This window comes from Cupressus sempervirens, chromosome 1, assembly GCF_028749045.1.
Source record: "Cupressus sempervirens isolate cs-2001-9-10 chromosome 1, ASM2874904v1, whole genome shotgun sequence".
Classification (NCBI taxonomy): Eukaryota; Viridiplantae; Streptophyta; class Pinopsida; order Cupressales; family Cupressaceae; genus Cupressus; species Cupressus sempervirens.
Genome location: NC_143118.1, coordinates 174,030,123 through 174,052,867, shown reverse-complemented (window position 1 = coordinate 174,052,867; position 22,745 = coordinate 174,030,123). Strand labels below are relative to the sequence as shown.

The 22,745-nt window shown below is 34.8% G+C and overlaps 1 protein-coding gene across 1 annotated transcript; it reads right to left on the bottom strand.

The window, feature by feature from the left end:
- Nucleotides 1-1,852: 1,852 nt before the first annotated feature.
- Nucleotides 1,853-3,986, bottom strand: LOC149576700 (polygalacturonase At1g48100-like). Its single transcript, XM_089819133.1, has 8 exons — nucleotides 3,786-3,986; nucleotides 3,578-3,706; nucleotides 3,336-3,497; nucleotides 3,168-3,212; nucleotides 2,747-2,954; nucleotides 2,564-2,645; nucleotides 2,364-2,472; nucleotides 1,853-2,233 (listed from the first exon to the last, which is right to left on the bottom strand). Exons 1-8 carry the CDS (start codon nucleotides 3,984-3,986, stop codon nucleotides 1,853-1,855), a joined length of 1,317 nt encoding a protein of 438 aa, XP_089675259.1.
- Between the last annotated feature and the right edge of the window lie 18,759 nt (nucleotides 3,987-22,745).

The window sequence follows — 22,745 nt, the reverse complement described above, 5'->3', positions numbered from 1 at the left end:
TCTTCTCTCTTATGTGGGGGAGGGGGGGAACATTCTCCTCTTACGGGGTTTTGTCCTTCTCATACTTCTCTATTGTATATACATGATGTATGTTGTAATGGGGGGGTCTTAATTACTCCATCCATCTATGCATCTTGTTTTTACTTCTCTCTTTTTAGGGGAGGGCTTTTCCCATGAGGTTTTCTCTCTTTCTCCACTTTATGAGAGCTTGCATTCTTTTTTTCATTTTGTACATTAGTATCTAATATAGCCTAGTAGCCGAGACTCATCTTGCATTATCATCTAGCTTTTGCGAGCTTAAGTGTATTCCCCTAAGTTGCACTTCAGGGGGGGTGTTGGTGTAAATAAGTATTTACTATTTACAGTTTACTTAAGTTTACTTAGGTTAATGCTTTAGCATATTAGTTGTCATGTAGACAACTAGGAGTTTGCATATTCATATGAGTTGTCATGTAGACAACATAGTAGTTTGCACTCCAATTGAACACATGTTGTCTACTACATCTCTTTATGAGATACACCTTTGTATTCTTATCCTCTCATTCTCACATGTATATTCATGCACAATGGAGGATAATCCATTCTTGGTGGACATGTGCTTAGTTGTTATGCTTATCTCTTTGCTGACTCCTAGTCATATCAGTTGCCTTTATATATAAGGCACTTCTTTGATGTATTCATCCAATTATCTAATATCTAATCATCTGATATCCATTATCATTTTGATCATTATTGAGATTCTCATTTGATCACTATTTGCCTCTCTTGTGCTATCTATTGAGCTTCTTAATCTTGGTGTTGAATTATTGCCTTAGGCAAATTCTTACATGGTACCAGAGCTATACCAAATTCTTACAGTATTATATTAGAAAAACTAATGCAAGTGTAAATTAGATGACCTTTTTATGGGAACTCAATATAATAACTCTCTAATCTTTTAAGCACAAACACTCTCCCTTACTGAATGAGGATTTAAAGTTTGAGATAAAATAAGAACATATCTTAAAATGATACATAGATTATCTAAGTGCATGTGTGTACACCAAAAGATTTGATAGAAACCCTTCTAGAGAGCTAACCTCCTTTACCTTAGCCAAAGCCTTGCCTTCAATCCTGCAAAAACACAAACAATCACAATTATATGCACAAGTCAGTATCCCAAAATATTAAGGAAATACAACATATGAGCATTGAGATATATTGATTAAATCAATGATTGTTATAATTGACAATGCCACCATCATAATCAAAATCAAAAGATTATCAACAATGATAAGCATTAAACATAACAACAAAAGCATATAATTATACATGGAAAATATGTATCATCATAATCATCACTTACATGTTTAACAAATAGGTCATAACATGTAAACATAAGTCACTTAAATTTCCATGATGACTAATAACTCTAAATAGAAGATCCGTAGCATTTCAACACAAGTTGAATCATAGAGTCTAAATCAACAATAGTCAAAATGTAGAAAATGTCTTTAAAAAATAATGATGATTAATCAAGTCATGATAGAACAGTACTACATAAGTATTACTTATTTTAAATGTTACAACAATTGTTTGGAAAGTTCAATAGTGGCAAGAATATATTTTCAAATGAGAGGTATTACATCTATGCTAAGTAGAATAGTTTTTTACGTCCGTATCTTAAGTGATATGGACATTCATAACAATCTTTCCCAATATGGCCATAAAGATTGGTTGAATTTATACAACATATAGTTCATAATATATTCAATCCAGTTGAATCAAGTAGTATGTAACAAAGATTCAGACTATTAGTTTGGATGGAAGTAGAGCAGATTTGGATTCACAGGGGAAGGGTCAGTAGTTTTGATTAACATTTTTCATCGGGTGATTGAGTACGGGAAGGGTCATTGGGGGGTCTTCCAGATTGCAGGCACTCTACACCGTTCTCCTGATCTCCATAGCTATTCCAACAGAAGGGATCATTTTGTCTTTCACCAACTGGTTTAAGGTCAATGTTTATTAGCTTCAAATCAGTGCATGGCACGTTGTCGCTGCAGGCCAAATAAACTGGAGTTTGAGAGTAAGTGCCTCTGATCTCCTTATAAGTAACGTCTGATATAAATACACCAGACGTCTGGTTGCTGCAGTCCTCTTTGTCACAGTAAAATTGATTAACATCAATGGGCACTTCTACGTTGGAAACCTCTATGTTTGAGAAGGACACACTTTTCACCTGCCCGACTCCTCCCTGAACACATTGAAAAAGGATAAAATTACACGCAGAAATGATTAAGTTGATAATATGGTAGTTTTCTTTCTTTCAACGTTGGACAGGGCATCATATTATTAACTGAAAAAAATGTCTTCCAAACACAGACCTGCCATGTTTTGATCCGGACACCGTTGGAAGCATCATGGATGTTGCTGTCATAAACACTGACGTTGGAAACACAAGCCTTCGTTCCATCTTTTCCAAGTCCTCCAATACTGAAGTCAATTATGTAACAGGATTACGTCCTATCAATGATATCACGAGTACATAAAGAAGCACTAATATCTAGTAGTAAAAAGATGTTACCTGATACCGTGGCCAGGGCCGCAGTTGATATTGTGCACGCGAATCCCTGAGCAGCCTGTTTGTATTGACACACAGTCATCCCCTGCAATTTATTCGTTTAAAAGTGTTATAATAAATACCAAACATGGTATCTGATAGAAGAATAAAGGGACGGAACATTGGGAATGTAATTTAAATTTATACCACATTGCAGAGTGGAATGGTGTATCTCAACATCCTCAGAGTTCTGAAGATGAATTCCGTCAGTGTTTAGGCTGTTTGCAGGAGAGGAAGTTGTGAGATTAAATACTGTGACAGAAGTGCAACTGTCGAACTTGAGGTGAAATTGTTGGCTGTTTCTTATTGTAATGCCCTCTACAGTCACGTCATAGCATCCGTAGAATCTTATTGCCTTCACAAATTTACCAGTTATATATCAGTGCCATTTCCAAGGAAAGAACATACGTAACCACTCCAAAACAGGGTATTAATATTTTCAATGTTCGCAGAGAAAGGATTATATTTATATATCTATCTGAAAATCTTTTAAGATTATTGATTATTAAAAAATTCGAAAAGAAAAGTGGATGTTTTTGTTTCAGAGATCTTCGCTCCAACAACCCACCGTGGGCCTGACGCTTGGTAATTTGCTACCGCCATTGCTGCTATCCTGATTTTCACATAATCCCAAACGTTATTCATTTTGATCGGAGGATATTTTCTCTTTATCCAGTATCTTTGCTACAATTCTTCATAAATATCATAGGTTTATCACAGGTCATTTGAAGTTTACCGTATCTTCTTGCTCTGTGATCTTCCACCAAGCTGCTCCTTGTCCGTCAAATGTGCCCTCGCCAGCAATAGTAACTCCATTGAGCTTTGAAAAGTTTATCCAGTTGAATTGTTTAGAGGCCCACGCATTTGGATTAACTGAGGCAACAACATTTCCATCCACCTGGATATATATATGAAATTAATATAAGACTATTTCACGCTAATGCTAACACTTAGATTGAAATTATAAGACCATATTACCTTAACGAGGATATTTGATTTGCAAGGTCCTGAGAAGGTGAGAGGACCAACTAGAAACTTGTAACCAGATGGAATATGTAGTGTAGCCGAGTCCTTCTCACACGTTGCTTGCCATGCTGCCTGAAATGCCTGAATCATCCCCATCACCTACTTAATATTCAATCCCAAGATTCCATACAATACATACAAGCATTGATAGAAAGATTACCTTGGTGTCATCAATGACTCCATCACCCTTGGCACCCAATGCTCTAACGTCCACCACCTTCGAATCAACGTCATAATTAGGTGATGATAAGACAACCACTGATTTATATTTGAAATCCCTTGCTCCTAAGCATTTATAACTTCTTAAGCCTATCACAAACATAACAACAGACATAAGATATATTATTCTCCATGAAGACATTTTTGCTCTACAAATTTTGAGCTCACAATGGCATTATTATTTATTCTCGAAGCTTGATTTATATAAAGCTAAAGAGAGAAGCTAATCACGGGTGAACAGTGAAAGGGAGGCTGAATTTGAAAATGGGAGAATGGATTTGTATTTGATTACGACAGAATCTACACAATCGGACATCTGATGGAACATCTTCCAATCAATACTGAGCGAATAGTTTGAGAAAATTTGGTGTCCATAAATGCTGTAAGAAAAATGAAATATTTTCCTTTTGGGCTCATATAACTTTGAAAGCTATACATCAACACGGGCTATTGTGTGCACTTGAAGCGAACTGAAAATGCACGGTAGAGTATTCCAGGTTTGAATTGACGAGTTTATTATGAGATCGCGACAATGCAAAGCCGCAGAAATTGACGATCGTGAATTGTAACAGACACTTGTATGCATCGTAGGGTTTCATGAAAATTGTTGAGATCCTCTTGATTTGAATTGTCCAACGTTAAAATAAAATATACAAAATTTCGCCATTCGTTGATAGGGTTTGCGGGTGCGTACGCATACTGAACGTGGTCCGGAAGAGTTCGTTTTAAAGATTGTTTGTACAAGTTTCTCACAATTCCAATGGCTAACGCATTCATCAAATCCACGTTAAGGATCTCTCGATGTAAAACTACTTAGGTGAGGGATCTAGAAATCAACATTTCTGTCTGTACTACGCCTATTGCACAACCCAAGTCACAAATCTCGCGATTTCCAGAATTCACTAACATGTTCTTCGTTAAAATGGGAAAGTTCTCATTCCTACAGTGTTGTATGAGTTGCTGATTTGATATCTATATTTATTGATTTAAGATTCATATTTATTTAGTTAATTTTTTTTTACAATATTATACTAATAGTTGTTACTTTAAAGTTGTTAGTATAATGATGACTATTCATAAATAAAATGAAATTATCTTTACCTGTGAAAAACAATCAATTATATGATACCACATCAGTCGTGCAGTATGATTACCCTTTTTTGTATGATCATTGGTCTCACTTTTTATTCGTGTTGTTTTGGACAACTTGTCAAAAGCATGTTGTCATGGCACATAATTGATGAACTAGACTTAAAATCTTATTTATAATCAAATGACTTGTACAAATGTTGACCTAAAAAATTGTAAGTGATTGGAAATCTCTGTATAGAATTCATAAGTGTGAAGTTATGGTGCTCCACTACTAGATTCTCTCCCCTACCTATTTTTATTTTCTTCCCAATTATTTGTCATTCTATAGAAGTGGAGATTCTAAGATGATTTGGATGTCTATAAATAGTTAGTTTTAATGTAATGTCATATAAATAGTTAGTTTTAATGTAATCACATATTTGGATGTGGTTTAAGGGAACTACAAGCTAAGTTTTTTTCTTTGAATATTTTTAAAAATTATTAGTATTATAATATTGAGAGCATTAGTATTTGACCAATTGCTACGTCTCTTAAAATTAACCTTATTAACTAATTTAGAAATTTACATTTATAGTAGAATTTAATTAAAATAATTACTATCTTACATCCTCTATAGATGTATCTTTTAATAATAACATATGATGATATTAATTGATGGAGTATTACTTTGTCCACATAATGATATTAATTAATATCTTTTTATAAAAAATATAACTGTATTTTACTTAATTAGAAAGAGTCCTTTGAAAAAAAAATTAAGTAGGTTATGAAGGGCCATTATCCTTCACAGGGAGTCATATTACAAGAATCATGACAATAAAGAAGAGCACAATGTTAGGTCATAATAGCCTAAAGCCAACTAAAACCTACTTTAAAAAATAATATCTGACAAAAATAAAAGAGGAACCCTTGTTCTATCTATCGGTAAGAGTATTTTTAAGCTCGGTTAAACTAACTACCACAACAAATATAATTATCATAAAATAAAATAAAAAAAACTATAATAATTACTAGCGCAATTCTTTATCTCATGATTAACAAAAGGGTAGTTCTAAACATATAAGAGAGTCTTAAGTATAAACCAAACTAGAAGAGGATAGAAAAAAATATAGCTAAGTATTATAAAACAAAAATAAATAGTAGATCATTTAAATTTAGATAAAGTCTCCAAATTCCTTGTAAGGATATGCAATTTTTTCTTCCATTTTTCATCCTTGTTCAAGTTAACCTCATCAACCTTTTCCATTTTTTGAGATAAATTTTAATTCTACTTCTTCCTCTAATTATTTCCACAACCGAGTTCTACATAATCCCATCTAAAATATTTCACATAGATTAGATCATCTTTTTCATATTGTCAAGGGAGACAACCACTTCCTCTAGACCAGATAGTATGCTATATAGAGTATCCAAGTAACTTTGAATATTCTCCATAGTTTCCCACATTTCCTTTCTACTCATAGGGCTAGTATTGCCAGTATACACATCTACATGAGTTTGGGAGAAATAGGAAACACCTCCTAGGTTGATGCCTATCTTAGCATAATGGTCAAGACTCAACTGGTTTATGATTGTAGTGTTTGTCATTAGATTTATCCATTTCCTCTCCTTCCTTTGGGGAAAACTCTTGATCCATCTTAGGAATCATGTCCTCATCGGCCACCTTATTTATTTTTTTGATCTTTTACCTAGAAGATCTCCTTTCACCACAAGTCCCTTCCTTTTATTTCTCCTATACTATGTTATATATTTTAAACTCCTCATTCTTCTGCTTTCAATATTATTGGTCAATGTCTATACAACTCTTCCTTGTGAAGTAAGATTTTATGGCTTTGGAAGGGATATACATTTTAACATGCACCTTCCACTTTGGTGGGGTCATATCCAACAATTTCTATTTGAAGGGCATAGCCATGAGAAGGTGATCCTTTATAGGATCCTTAGATACTTTACCCTTTTTTTTTGTGAATGGGGAGAATTTTACATAAGGGTACCACTACTCATGAACTCAATACACACTGACCTTGAACTCAATACACACTGACCTTTATAGTTTCAGGTTTGATTGAGTGAAGTTTAAATAATAAGTAATGGAGCAATCATGTTTTACAAATAAGGCTTAAAATAGGTTTTTTATAGGGGACTTAAAATGCCAAAGATAAGTATATAATATGAAAGTTTACTAGTTTAAATAGTACTAAAAATAAAAACCAAGAACTCCTAACATCTAACAACCCACCACAAAACAAGCACAACACTTAAGCAAAGACACATAAGTAAATAATATCTATAGACCCATGCTCTACACTAAAAAATTTTAAAAATTGATAGTAAGAAAGACCACTAACTAAGAATTAATTTGGCTCAAGAGTCATCTCCTCCTATGTTTCCTCCATCTTATTTGCAGTCTCTTTGACATCCTCTTCATTAAACTTGTCATTCTTGGCCTTCATCTTTCTTATCATAGACTTGGTTGTATTTTTACTACCAAGAGACTCTTCCACTACCTTATGTTCATGTAGCTCAAACACCATAATCTTTTCAACATTCAAATCTACATTGCAAACAATTTTGTCCATGCTCTCGATTGTTGGCAACAATTTTGTGGTGTTTTCCATATTATCAATTTTGTTCACCAAATCCTACATCACTTCATTATTCCCAACCCTTGTTAAAGGATCATGGTTAAATTTTTTTGATAAAAGATATGCATCAACCCTTTTTGTAAAGGTGATCTTTACATTTTCCAATCCTATTATAAAGTTATAAGAATATGAAGGACACATCAAATGTTTCCTTATGTCTCAAATGCTATGGATAGAAAATTGGTAACTATGGAGCCTATTGAATTGATATTCAAGAGTAAGAAAATTCATTACAAGGAGAGAAACAAGAGATTAGGTAGAAGGAAGAGAATCTCTTGCATACTTTTTTCTTGAGGGAACCACCACTAGTTTCATGTCTTTCTATAAGAATCTTTCTTGGTAATATTTTTAATGTATGCTTCTCCTCTCCATCCTTTCACCACTGCACCCAAGGCCAACAACCTCTACAATTAACTCCAAGTCACCACAAAGTTTACAATTCATATCAGCAATCAACCTTCATTCTAGGAATTAATAAATTTCATGGATAAGTGGCTAATGAAGCCATTCATTTCTAGTAAATAAAGAGACAAGCCCACTGCACGAAAGATATCTCAAACATTTTTTGGGAAAAATCTTAACAATCCATAGACTCAACCTTCTTTAGTGATCCAACCATTTTATGCATTTTATTGTAGTTCTAATTAGATAAACCTTTCACGATACTAATATTATGAAAAACCCCATTTCAAACCTTCACAGCATAAGAAAAAGAGAAAAAAAAAGATGTACTCACACAATAGTGGAAAAGTAACCTAGGCTGAGGAATAACCACAATTGTTAATATTTTTAAATCCAAGCAAGAACAATGAGTAATTATGGTCTTGTACTTGACAAGATGTATAGTGCCTATTGCAAGATTATTTGGTATGATCAAAATCTATTCCACTCCCTTTCTAATTTTGAAATGTATTTTCTCATTTTAATCTCACTAATGTTTATCTTGAAATAATTTCTTAAATCCTTCCTTCTTATTACCCCATTTGAGTAATAATTCCATTATACAATAATTAATGATGACTATCATTCTATTAAATAATCTTTATCAATTTATCTTTAGCTTGAATAAAAGAGTGAACCTTATTCATTCAGCAAGAATAGATTTGGAAATATTACCTTATAAATTATACTAATGTTTGTTCTTAGATGCCTTTGAATTAGTGGTAAAATGGATGCACTTTAATAAAATGTAGGTGGGTATGTGCAAGATCATGGTGTGCCAAAAAGTGGCGATCTGAAAAATATGTAATTCTAAAATGTCGTAAAGTATTTCAAAATCTACCCCAACTTTTTTCCCCCCATCTTGATACCAAACCAAAAACTTCATACCTTTACAAGGTCTAATATATCTTTGGATACCAACCATACATGGTCAACTTTAAAAACATCCCAAAAACATATTTTTGGCATGTTCTTGTGTATTTTTTACTTCAAACATGTGCCTGACAACTTTACCCAAATTTGATGAAATGCAAAGTGTTTCTTAAGAATGTTCTTAGATTTCCATAAATGTAATGTCTATCAAATTACAAGTTTAGTAAATAATTATTAGTCATTTTCTAATGGATTTAGTATAAAGTTTTGATTGACACACTGATTGAAAAACAACTATAAATTTCAAATGGTACAACATTTTTGAAATCCATCACATTGTATGCTTAACATAAAAATTAAATTTTGCAAGTCTTTGAATTAGTTAAGTGGTCAGTGTCATGAGCCCAAATTAAAAGGATATATATGAATATTCAAATAACATATTATACAATGATAATAATTAAGAATAATAATATCATAATCTATTATATAATAGTGATACATTTGACAATATAAAAATAAAACAATAAATGAGATTATAGCATAATTGTAATGTAAAATATTATATTATAATTATAATATTAATAAGTTAAATAATTTTTTCTTTATTTTTAGACTGCACGAATTGGGTGCAGCACGACCCCCCCTATAAAGTGCAGTGCGCCGGGTAAACTTTTTAATGTGACTAGTAGCGCTGGCGCGACACGCCCACCAGTACCATGGGGATGGGAGAGACTAGAACCCATGACCAACCCCCTACAACAGGGAAGATTTAGCCAACCGAGCTAGGGCCCCCGCCCTTAATAAGTTAAATAAATTAAATAACAATAAATACTTTGATTATAAATGATATCAAATACCAATAATAACTTTATATTGTACCTACATGGGTTATATTATGAAATAGACATATTCAAGGATAATATTATAATATAATTGAGAATTATAAATAATATATAAAGAAAATATATGACATAATAGTATTAAGAATAGTGATATTACTAATATTATTATTAATATAATATATAATATGTTATAATTACATTATAAACCAATAAGATGATAATATATCTAACTATTATCACATTGGATATTAATACTATTAATAACTAAAGGTAATCGATTGATTAATTAATAAATATACTATTATATCTAATATGGTACAACCATTAATATGAAAAGATAATACAATATAAATATACAAATATAGAAGTAGATAGTCTAATATTGTGTAATATAATAATATGACATAGAATTAATAATACAATAAATAAATAAATTGTAAACATTGGAAATATAGTTTATTATATATATAATAATAATCTATTATAAATATTAAATGATTTATAAAGACAATAATCCTTAACGAGGAGTTATTAAAAGATAATAATTATAAGGCTATACATAGAACAAACCATTGTATAATATTATATAATCATTAAATATAATTTATATAATTTATATCATATATTATAATCTGAAATAAAAATGAAATAAATATCATTTTAACTTTGACACAATATAATAAATAAATATCATTAAAGTATATACTATATATTAACTAAATATAATTTTATCATATATAAACTAATTTAATGTATATGACCTGTGCCTCATACTAAGGGTCGCAACCATATAATCCATAAGGGATGGGAGATATAAGATCAACCTAATTTTGGATAAGGAGAAATATCTTCAATAATGGCAGCATTAATACCAAGAATTGGTATTTTAATAATTTGAGTAATAAACAAGGTGGAAGCAATGGCAATACCATGCACAGTGTTAGAGCTTGTAATCTTAGTTGTCACCTATCAAATTTTGGTCCCAAGTCATCCCTTTGAAGTTGAACTTGAAGTCGTAATTTATTTCAACTTCAGGTTCAAAGTCTTGTTGGTCTGCCATGTAATAAGCACACTAGTTTTATCGAGTCGACCTTTGTAAGCTTGAAGTCTAAGTTGATGTTGAAACTGATCGCTCAAAACTTCAACTTCAGTTTCAGTGTTGATTTTGTCCACTAACGATTTTTGTATGCAGATTAAAGATTGCTGAGCCATTCCAAGGTGGGTCCCAGCATAATGTTTTCCCAAAGAAAATGAAGTCATATGCAAAGAAATCTAAAGCAGCACGTATTCACTTTGAGCAATACTTATGGAGTATTAATGGTGTCATTTAATGATGACTTGTTATGGGAAGATGCATGCGGATTTGACAGGGTATTTAAAGCAAGAACACTTGCGGCACCTTTTCCGATGAATGTCACATGAATGAGCAATCATGATTTTTACTTGCTAAATCCATCATGTGATCCTCTATCCATGTCATTTTTTAAATGCATGCAATTACCCTTTCCCACTCATCTCATTTTCTCCAAGAAAAATCTCGGCGCTTTTGGGTAAGAAAGGCGAATTTCGGGTTGTGTCCTTGTCAAACTGTAAGTGCATCTCTATTTCCCCCTTGCATTTTGGTTGTACTTTGCTTCATTTTGAAAGTATTTTAAAACCTGATTCTGTAGATTTGCTGTTATAATAATCATGACGCTTTTTTGGCCAAAAATGCCAAAATTGGAGAAGCCTCCATTACTTTGTTCCTTGCCTGAAATTCGTGATACATTTTTGGTTAATAAAAATTTTCCTGAAGTCATTGAAAGAGGCAAAACTTCTTTGTCAAGCCCCATTTATCAGAGGCTAGTTGATAGTGGTTTATTAGAAGCCGCCACATTTCCTACTGCTACCCAATACCCTGAATGTATCCTTGAGTGTGCAAATCATTTCGAGCCTATTTCAGGGTGTGTTAAGAAAGCCTCAGGGGAAGTAGTTGTCAAAATCAATAGAACTAGTGTACATTCTGCCCTCATAATCCCTCATAAAGAATCCTATGAGCCTGAGCACCTGTATGCAGCAAATAAAACCAGCTGTGACACCAAGATTGCTCAGTCCTGGCTCTTGAAGCCCACAGAGGGGAGTTCTAGGTTACCCAAATCACTAACTATCGAGCATTTCATCAAAGAGATTGTAGATATTGTCCTCCTATTGAATAGAATTAAAGGAAATGAACATGTTTTCCACTGGGAATCCTAGATGTATTTCTTTATATATAAGATAGTTGAGGGAGTCAAGTTCATTGATTGGTCAGACCTCATAGCTGAGAACTTGCACAAGGGCCTGATTAATGTGACCAATTGCGGTCCGTTCTTCTTGTCTTCTTACCTGATCTACATCCTAGCAGTGTCCAAAGATTGGGACTTTCTCCCACATTCACCTTGGATAGATGACATGCTTATCTATCAGTATTACAGTGATCTCCAAGAAGACACAGTATGTAAAGAATTTAAGAAAATCAATGATGTCTTTTTAGGGAAATTGGCTTTTGAACTACAAGGTCGAGAGAATGATAGGATGTCAGAGGAAGCCAAACAAGTTATTCAAATTTATGGTTGCTATTTTATTCAGTTTCCCAGATTTACCTATATCAGAGTAGGTGGTTTTCCTGGTGAACCCTTGAAACTACCACGCTACTGTTCAGACTCTATGGTGTTATTAGAAATGTGTAGACAGTTTGCCTCTCTTGTTGAGTCCTTTCAAATTTCTAAAAAATCCTCTTCAGTATTCTTTCCAATTGAAATTGGACATTATAGATGCCCTAGTGTGAAAGAAGCTCTATTATCAGCCAAGTCATTGACCCGCTTGTGTCTTAAACCTTTCACCTCTCGGCTAGATTTTGATTACACTGGCTTTACTAGAAACAATGTCAAAAATGCATTTGCTCTATTTCACTCCCCACAGCTAGAGGATTGCTGGGCGAATTGCCACAATGAATTTGAGGTGAGGAAGAGGCTTTGGTCAAGCTTAACTATTAAGTAGGACATCATGTTCAACGTGGAGGTGGATACTTATGGGTTGAAGGATGATGACTCTAAGGAAATGGTTGATCAATTTTACATAGATTGAATGCGTGCCTATTCCAAAAATCAATTGGGAGAAAAGAGAAGAGAATGATGTGTATGCCCGTACCAAGGATGTGTTAGCTAGAACTACCAAATGGATAAAATCAAGGGCGGCAGTTACTCCAAGCTTTTCTGAGAAATCTTCAAGGAGCAGAGATAAAAGAGTTGCCCAAAAGAAAACTAATCAAAGTGTCCCTGAATTTGTTGCAGGTCCACTTGAAGCCGAACTTGAAGCAGTTTCGAAAACACTTCAACTTCAGGTTCAAGAGGAGACTCCGAAGAGTAAAAGGATAACTCGCTCGAGTACGAAGAAGGCACTGATCACTAAAAGTAAGAGCACTATAACTGTGGACCTTGAGGCAACAAAATACCCACCCATGGCAGACAAGTTACCAGAGCCTCAGAGCTTGTCAGCGATTGCTGACTATCAATAGGGTAACCTCACTATAGTCAATATTTCCTCACTATGGTGCAATATATTAATACTATCTTGCATCTTGAAGCCAAGTTAATCCATGAGATGTCAACCATTGTTGATGTATCCTTTGCAACCAACCAGCAATCATTGGAGAATTTACGCAAGTGCAAAGTAGTAGCCCAAGTAGCAAGTGAATGGGTACAAGATGTTCTGCTTAATACTATAAAACACATTGGACATTTAGATCACGCCTCAAAGGAGATATCAAATATTACTAAAAAGGTGGAGGTGAGTAATGATGGATATGAAAAAGAGAAGAATAACTGGGCAAAAGTCGTAATATTGCTAGAAGATGTGTAGGAATTCGGGTTGCAAAAATTTCAAGCTGAATGTTCTGTAGTGGGTCTTGATGAAAAAACTCTATATGTCAGAGAAGATTGCATCGAATGGAGAAATGAAGCACTGGCACAAGGGGTATCTGAAATCAAAGAAGCATTGCAAGAACTTAAGGTTATACATCAGATTATTCATAATGACCTTAAGTGGTTTGTAAAACAATTCATGGAAAGAGACGATGACTCTGTTGCCCAATCAGATGAGATAATCAAAGAAGTCCAAAAGAAATTTCAAGAATGGCAGGACAAGAGGACACTAGTCAAGCATGATTTCTCCAACTTGGCTCACACTGAAGCTATGTTAATTATCAACCTGAAGCACTTGGAGATGCACGAAGAAAAGGTTGTTGAATTGAAAAAGATGAAGGAAATTTGGAAACAAAGGCTCGCCTACATTGGTCTTCCACATCAATCCATTATTTCTACCTTTTCAACTGTCTATGAAACATGGAAGCTGGCAAGAGGAGTGGTTGGTGGCGACAGTCCAAATTGATCAAGAACTGTTTAGCTATAGTTTCTTTACCATTTGGTTTTCTTGCATTTTCAGTTATTAGGTTTTCCAAAAGACAATTAACTCCTGGCGAGGTAATTTTTGGCTCAAGTCCAGCCCCATGCCTATAAATGTAATAATTAGAATTGTCTGAGGGGTTCGAATTTCTCTAGTAGACTTGTAGACAGAACTACTTTTTTTTACAGTTTTATTTCCAGTTTATAAGTAACATTTCAGAACTTCAACATATACTTGAAACTCTATAGTTTGATTTTGGGTTAAAAGATTTGTAAGTGGGTACTGTTGTCTACTTATTTTTAGTATTTCTATAGATACTATTTAAGCTTTTAGCAGCATCTGTTATCAATTTTGAAAATGTGAACTTTGAATTTGGAAATCCTGTGGGAAATGAGTTCATGAAATTTGCCTACTCGATAATTTAATTATTCAGCTATGTGGATCATTTTGATAATTAAAGTTGAGTGGTTCTTCTGCATTAAGGTTTGTTTCATATTGATGAGATAAACTAAGTTGTTCCAACATCTCCAGCAGATTACATTTTTAGAGATTTTTTCTGTTGAGTTTATTTAGTTAAAACTTTCAATGCAATAAAGGTAGTTGCACCTATTTCTTTTGAAGAAATTTTAAGTAGAGAATTCCTAAATTATTCAAGTAGGAATTCAGTTGTTAGTTTACATTCTTTTCTCAATTTTGATATATGAACATTCATGGGAAAAACTGTTCACTAACAATTTTTGGCGACTCCATTGGGGAACGATAAAATGGTGTTACCGCATCATGAAGTTTTCCCAGTACTTCAACCAGGCTTAGGGTTTGATAACACACAAGAAGATATCATTTCCGACTTAAGTGCACTAGCCTGGAAACTCAGAACAAGCGTAGAGCAATTTACACAAGTTAATCAAGTGCTTGAAAGAGAGGAAGAAAGGGTCGAATTCATTAGGGGTGTACCTATTGCTAATGAGGAAGCAATAGTGGATAGACTAGTTCCAAGAGCATTTTGAGTATTACACATTAACCTATACAGCGATAAGCTAGCTAGCAAAAGGTATACTCAAAGTGAAGAAAGGAAGGGATTCATTGATGAATCTTATGAGTTTGTAAAAAGTCTCAAGTTTTCCCTTGATCTCTCTCAAAAGCGAAGGAAGTCCATCAAGAGTAAAAGTAGGCCAACTTCTCCTAGCAAACCTACTCCTGTAGCTGTAAACCTTCAAGCATTAATTCTACCTGGGACATTAATACCTTCTCATTTAAACATCTAGCCTTTGAACCTCATTTTCCCTACGATGGTTGCTAATCCTTGGGGTGCGCAAGTGGACCCCTTAGCTCTTAGAGGTAACCTACACCCACTTCCTAAAGGTGCGAAAGATGTATTGCCTAAATTTTATGGTGATGGAAAGAAATCAACCAAGGAGCACCTTAATGCCTTCAATACCTCATGTGTTGTCCTTGTTGTGGCTCATGAAGATGTAGCTATGAGATTATTTGTGCAAACTCTAATTGATGATGCGACAGACTGGTTTCATCAACTACCTCAAGGATCTATTATCGACTGGAATCATATGCATACTGCTTTTGAGGATAGATTCAAATCCTCTGAAGATGAACATACCTTGCTACTTCAGCTGACTCAATTGAAAAAGGAGGTACACGAACCCATGAGGGATTTTGTAGCAAAATTCAATAAGATAATTCATAAGATTCCTACTACCAAGAGATCCAATGATGAAAATCGTAAAGGATTCTTTGTTAATGCGATGCCTCCAGACATTAGTTTTCATTTGAGGAGAAATAGAGTAGCAGACGTTGAGGCAGCTCAAAGATTAGCCGTTGAACTAGAAGATGATCTTTTAGCTGCAGGAAAATGGAAGAAAGAAATGCAAGGTTCTAAAACTCAATCACCTTCCTCAAAAAAGTCAAACCCATTAGTTCAAAAGTTAATCAACGATGTGATGACTCTCAAGAAACAACTTCCTAAAATGAACACCCCATACCAAGATATCCCAAGAAAATATCCAGGCCAAAGTAGTTATCAGGGGAACAATTTGCATTACCCTCAAGTCAACAAAGATTACAGATTGAAGCTCTACCCGGCAAAAACAACATGTGTGTCTTCCATCTTACAAATGACCATGAGGGAACTTCTTGCCCTGAAAATATCAGATATCAGTAACTAGAAGCAGAAAGGGTAGCTTCCACTAATGTGATAATAGAAGAAGAATCTTTTGAGGAACCTGGAAACTTCGTAAATTATTACCTTGAGTACAAATCTGATTTTGACAGAGGTGATGATATCTTATTAACCTTAGAAGAAGCTTCATGTTCAGTCTTAACCCGAGGGCAACGAATTGCAGCAGCTGATATTCATGGCAAAGGTATTTCAATTCCAACTCAAGCTAAAGAGAAAAAAGTAAAAGGGGGTAGTGAGAGTAAGTCATCACCTTTCTTTACAACTACTCCTCAAATCCTAAAAAGGGTATCTGATCCTGATTCCTCATTTAACATCGTGGATTTTTGTAAGACATCCAAGATACAAATTTCTCCTGCAGAATATTTAAGAATGAATCCCAATGAACTTGATAAGCTAATTGAATATGTTAGCCAGTCATCCCCTGATAAAGCAGCCAAGAAAATCAATGAAGTCAAGGTCTCACAAGGTAGTGAAGTAGTTGTTGAACACAAAAAAGACCTCTCCAAAGGAAAGGAACCAGAAGCACAAAAGTCTCATGATCAGGAGGAGGTAATTCAACCAAACTCCATTAGTCCTGAACCTTCTTATAACCACAAGCCTGATCCATTTTATGTTTCCCTCTTTCTTCATGGGTTTAAATTGAGTGACTGCATCATAGATTCAGGGGCTTGTGATAATATAATGCTAGCAGCAGTAGCAAAAGCTTTAGATCTACCTTTAACCAAAAAATTTGGCAAATTTTATTCCATGGATTCCAAATAGGTACCATTGGTGGGTCAAATTAAAGATGCCCAAGTGGCATTAGCTGCTTACCTAGAGAAAAGGGTTAAACTCACCATCCTAGTAGCGGATATCCCCACAAGTTGTGGCATGCTTCTTAGTTGAACTTTTTGTTGAGACCTAGGAGGGGAAGTTAAGATGGATTGGTCTCAAGCTGTGGTGCCTATTGGGAAAGAGAAAGTAACCGTATTACCTGAAACCAAATCTAAATATACAGTCTTCCCATTTGATGACCCCAAATCTCAAATCCTTTATCAGGAGATAGATTTTGCTAACTATTTAATTCTATCTGAAGATGAGAAAATAGGTGAGAATTCATTGGGTGAAGATTTGTTATGGACTCTCAAGTTTGATGGGAGCTATTGTTCGAATGGATCTAGAGCTGGTATAGTCCTCATATCAGCTGATAATCAAAAATTTCCTTTTTCTTATAAGCTTGCCTTTGAAAATACTAATAACACAGCTGAGTATGAAGCCCTACTCCTTGACATCGAAGAGGCCAAAAAGAAGAACATCAAGCTATTGAAAGCCAGAGGAGATGTAGAGCTAATTGTAAAACAAGTGAAAGGCATGTTTATAATAAAAAATTAGAGATTGAAACATTACAAGAACCGCGTGTGGGACGAAATTGAAGGTTTTGATGCCTTTGGAATTGAAGCCATTCCTCGAGAGCTAAATGACAAAGCAGACTCCTTAGTAGTTTCAGCTTCCTTGTTAATTCCTCATCCTGATTTCATAGACCAGAAGTATTTAGTGGAGATCATCCACAGGCCAAGTGTTCCTGATAATAATAGCAATTGGAAAGTATTCAAAGATGATGCTCATATTAATGCCTTTTTGCAAAGTGTTGAAAATTTTTCTATGAATTACTTTGAAGGTTCAAATGTAGGATGCAAAGATTTTTGTCCTGATCCACATAAAGAAGGTGATGTGGTGCAATTAAAAGGGAATATTATACCTAAAGGCTTAGTTGAGCTTGAAAAGCTTTTTGATAGGAAACATACCTTCCTAGCTCAGGATTTAACACCTAGAGAAGATCCAAATGCTGATTATGAAAAAGTGAATCTAGGTGATAAGCATAACCCCAAAATAATTAATCTGGGAACTTGTTGTGATGAAGGTGAGAAAGCTAGATTCATAAAGCTCCTATCAGAATATATAGAAATTTTTTCCTGGTCTTATGATGATTTGAAAACTTTTAGAAATGGTAAATACAAACACCATATTACTCTGAAACCAGGAACTTCTCCTTTTAGGCAAAAATTGAGAACATATAATCCAAAGGTTTCTGATGCCATATTCAGGGAAATAGATAAGATGTTGAAAGCTCAAATTATTTTTCCAATCCACCATTCCACATGGGTGGCGAACATATGCCAGTCAGAAAGAAAAATGAAGAAATAAGGATTTGTGTTGATTTCAGAAATCTTAATCAAGCTACTTTGAAAGACAACTTCGCCTTACCAATAATGGATCAAGTTCTTCAAATAGTTGCTGGTTCAGAAATGATGTCTTTCCTAGATGGCTTCTTAGGTTATAACTAGATAGAAGTTGCTGAAGAAGATCAACACAAAACAACATTTACAACACCATGAGGAACTTTTGCTTACAAAAGAATGCCTTTCGGCTTAATAAACACTGGTGCCACTTTCCAATGAGCTATGGGCTCAACCTTTGGTAATTTATTGGACAGATGTATTATAGTATATCTTGATGATATGACAGTGTTTTCTAGGAGACGGAAGAAACACCTGAAAGACTTGAGGAAAGTGCTCCAGAAATGTAGAGATCATGGAATCTCATTAAATCCCAAGAAATCAATTTTTTCTATGACCAAAGGGAAGTTACTTGGACACATGGTCTCAAAAGAAGGAATCAAAATCAACCTAGAAAGAGTGAAATCCATTCAGCAATTATGCCTCCCTGTCAATAGAAATGGTGTAAAATCCTTCTTTGGACAGATCAATTTTTTGAGAAAATTCATGCCAAATTTTGCAGAAGTTGTCAAACCTATGGCTAAGTTACTCAGTGAGAAGCAAAACTTCAAGTGGGATGAACCAACATCAAAAGCATTCAAAGATGTAAAAGAAGCTATTGCAAAAGCCCCAATGCTATTTCATCCTGATTTTAAAAGAGATTTTATAATTTACTATTATGCTTCTAAGCACACACTGTCAGGCATGCTACTTCAAAAGAACGATAAAAGGGAAGAGACACCCATCTCTTTTATGAGAATACCTCTAAAGAAACACAAACTCAACTACTCATTATCTAAAAAATAAGCATTCGCTATAGTAAAAGTAGTAAAGTACTTCAGATATTACATTTTGCACTCTCATTCTATAGTATATGTGCCACCCACAGCAGTCAAAAGCATTCTCACACAACAAGATGTAGCAGTCAACAATTGAGCAAAATGGGTAGCAAAAGTCCAGGAATTTGACTTGGATATCCATTCAACTAAATTAGTCCAAGGACAAGGCCTGTGTAAACTCATTGTAGAAGGAGAGAAAGAAGAATCATATCCCTCTTGTTTGTTTGTAGGTCTCAAGGATGAATGGTATTCGGATATTGTCTATTTCCTGACATACGGAAGGTGTCCTAATCACCTCAAAGGGAAAGACTAGCGCATACTTCAACTTAGAGCAGCTAAATTTATTATAATTGATGATACCTTATATAAGAGAGGGCTAGATGGCATGTTTCTAAGATGCGTTGACACTGATCAACAGGATAAGTTGCTGAGAACTTTCCATGATGGAGCTTGTGGGGGCCATTTTTCGTCGACAGTGACAGCATTCAAGATCCTAAGAAGTGGATATTATTGGCCAGGTATGTTTAAGGCTACTTATCATTAGGTTAGAAATTGTGAAAAGTGTCAATTGTTTACTGGGAAACTATAGTTAGCCGCCTTGCCTTTGAAACCAGTGATCATAGAAGAACCATTTCAACAATGGGGGTTGGATTTTATAGGACCCATTAATCCAGCTTCAAATGTGGGACATACACACATACTCACTGCTACTGATTATTTTACAAAATGGGTAGAGGCCATTCCTATTAAAGCAACAACTTCACAAGTAGTGTGCAAATTTTTGATTGAAAACATTTTGACCCGTTTTGGCACTCCTAGCAAAATAGTGACAGATAATGCACAAAATTTTTCATCCAGAGAGATCCAGTTATGCTGCTATGATCATGGAATCCATTTGTCACATTCTTCGAATTACTTTCCTCAAGGCAATGGACAAACAGAGTCCACAAATAAAAACCTGGTCAACATTATGAAGAAATTGGTGGATGAAAAAGGAAAAGACTGGCACAAGAAGTTGTATGAAGTAGTTTGGGCTGATAAAACCTCTCCTAAAAGAGCCATAGGTATGACACCTTTCAAACTGGTATATGGAGTTGAAGCACAACTATCCCTGCCTCTAGAATTAGCCACTTTGAATTTACAGAAGGCAATCGAAGGAGAAGTATTTCAGTCTTCCATTGAGAAGAGAATATTATATCTCCAAAAGATAGAATAAGAGAGGAGGGAGCTAGTAGATCATATCAGAAATCACCAGGCAAGAGTCAAAAAGATTTTTGATCAAAAAGAAAGACCCCGAAACTCATCAAAGGAGATCAAGTCCTACTATGGGATAAAAGGAAAGAACCTAAGGGAGCTCATTCTAAGTTCAAAAGCTTATGGAAAGGACCATTTGAAATATCTAAGGAACTAGGTTCAAATGCCTTCAAGCTACAATATCCAAATGGTGATGAACTTCCCTTGTACTTCAATGGGCAAGATCTCAAACTGTATCATCTTTAGGTCTGTGTCACGTTTCATTGTAAATATCGTCTTTTGGCTTTCTTTCCTTTCTTGCTGAGTTTGGTGTGTTGTGTCATTGTCTTTTGAGTTGGTCTGCAAGCCTTAGACCATGGGTTCATTCATGATCCTTTCAGTCTCATTCCCCAACAGGAGATGATTGTTAGAGCTTTTAATCTTAGTCATCACCTATCAAATTTTGGTCCCAAGTCATCCCTTTGAAGTTGAACTTGAAGTCGTAATTTACTTCAACTTCAGGTTCAAAGTCTTGTTGGTCTGCCATGTAATAAGGACACTAGTTTTATCGAGTTGACCTTTGTAAGCTTGAAGTCCAAGTTGATGTTGAAACCGATCACTCAAAACTTCAACTTCAATTTTAGTGTTGATTTTGTCCACTAACGATTTTTGTATGCAGATTAAAGATTGCCGAGCCATTCCAAGGTGGGTACCAGCATAATGTTTTCCCAAAGCACTTGAATTCATATGCAAAGAAATCTAAAGCAGCATGTATTCACTCTGAGAAATACTTATGGAGTATTAATGGTGTCATTTAATGATTACTTGTTATGGGGAGATGCGTGTGGATTTGACAGGGTATTTAAAGCAAGAACACCCACGACACCTTTTTCGATGAATGTCACATGAATGAGAAATCATGATTTTTACTTGCTAAATCCGTCCTGCGATTCTATGCCCATGTCATTCTTTAAATGCATGAAATTACCCTTTCCCACTCATCTTATTTTCTCCAAGAAAAATCTTGACGCTTTTGGGTAAGAAAGGCAAATTTCGGGCTATGTCCTTGTCAAACTGTAAGTGAATCTCTATTTCCCCCTTGCATTTTGGTTGTGCTTTGCTTCATTTTGAAAGTATTTTAAAACTTGGTTCTATAGATTTGCTATCATAATAATCATGACTCTTTTTAAGCCAAAAATGCCCAAATTGGAGAAGCCTCCATTACTCAGTTCCTTGCCTGAAATTCGTGATACGTTTTTGGTTAACAAAAATTTTCCTAAAGTCATTGAAAGAGCCAAAACTTCTTTGTCAAGTCCCATTTACCAGAGGCTAGTTGATAGTGGTTTATTAGAAGCCGCCGCTTTTCTCGCTACTATCCAATACCCTGAATGTATCCTTGAGTGTGCAAATCATTTCGACCCTGTTTCAAGGTGTGTTAAGAAAGCCTCAGGGAAATTAGTTGTCAAAATAAATAGAACCAGTGTAAATTCTACCCTCAAAATCCCTCATAAAGAATCCTATGAGCCTTGGACATTCGAGGAGGCTGAGCGCCTGTATGCAACAAATTAAACTAGTTATGACACCAAGATTGCTTAGTCCTGGCTCTTGAAGCCCGCAGAGGGGCATTCTAGGTTACCCAAACCACTGACTATCGAGCATTTCATCAAAGAGATTGTAGACATTGTCCTCCTGTTGAATAGAATTAAAGGAAACGAACATGCTTTCCACTAGGAATCCTGGATGTATTTCTTTATACAGAAGATAGTTGAGGGAGCCAAGTTCATTGATTGGTCAGACCTCATAGCTAAGAACTTGCACAAGGGCCTGATTAATGTGACCAACTACAGTCTATTCTTCTTGTCTTCTTACCTGATCTACATCCTAGCAGTGTCTAAAGATTGGCACTTTCTCTCACATTCACCTTGGATAGATGACATGCCTATCTATCAGTATTACAATGATCTCCAAGAAGACACAGTATGTAAAGAATTTAAGAATATCAATGGTGTCTTTTTAGGGAAATTGGCTTTTGAACTACAAGGTCGAGAGAATGATAGGATGT

Excerpts from the sequence above, each read along its gene's own strand:
- LOC149576700 (XM_089819133.1), bottom strand. The coding sequence starts at position 3,986 with ATGTCTTCATGGAGAATAATATATCTTATGTCTGTTGTTATGTTTGTG. Across the intron at positions 2,955-3,167 it reads TACCAAGCGTCAGGCCCACG|GCAATAAGATTCTACGGATG; the intron begins GTGGGTTGTTGG and ends AAATTTGTGAAG. Across the intron at positions 2,234-2,363 it reads TCCGGATCAAAACATGGCAG|GGAGGAGTCGGGCAGGTGAA; the intron begins GTCTGTGTTTGG and ends CAATGTGTTCAG.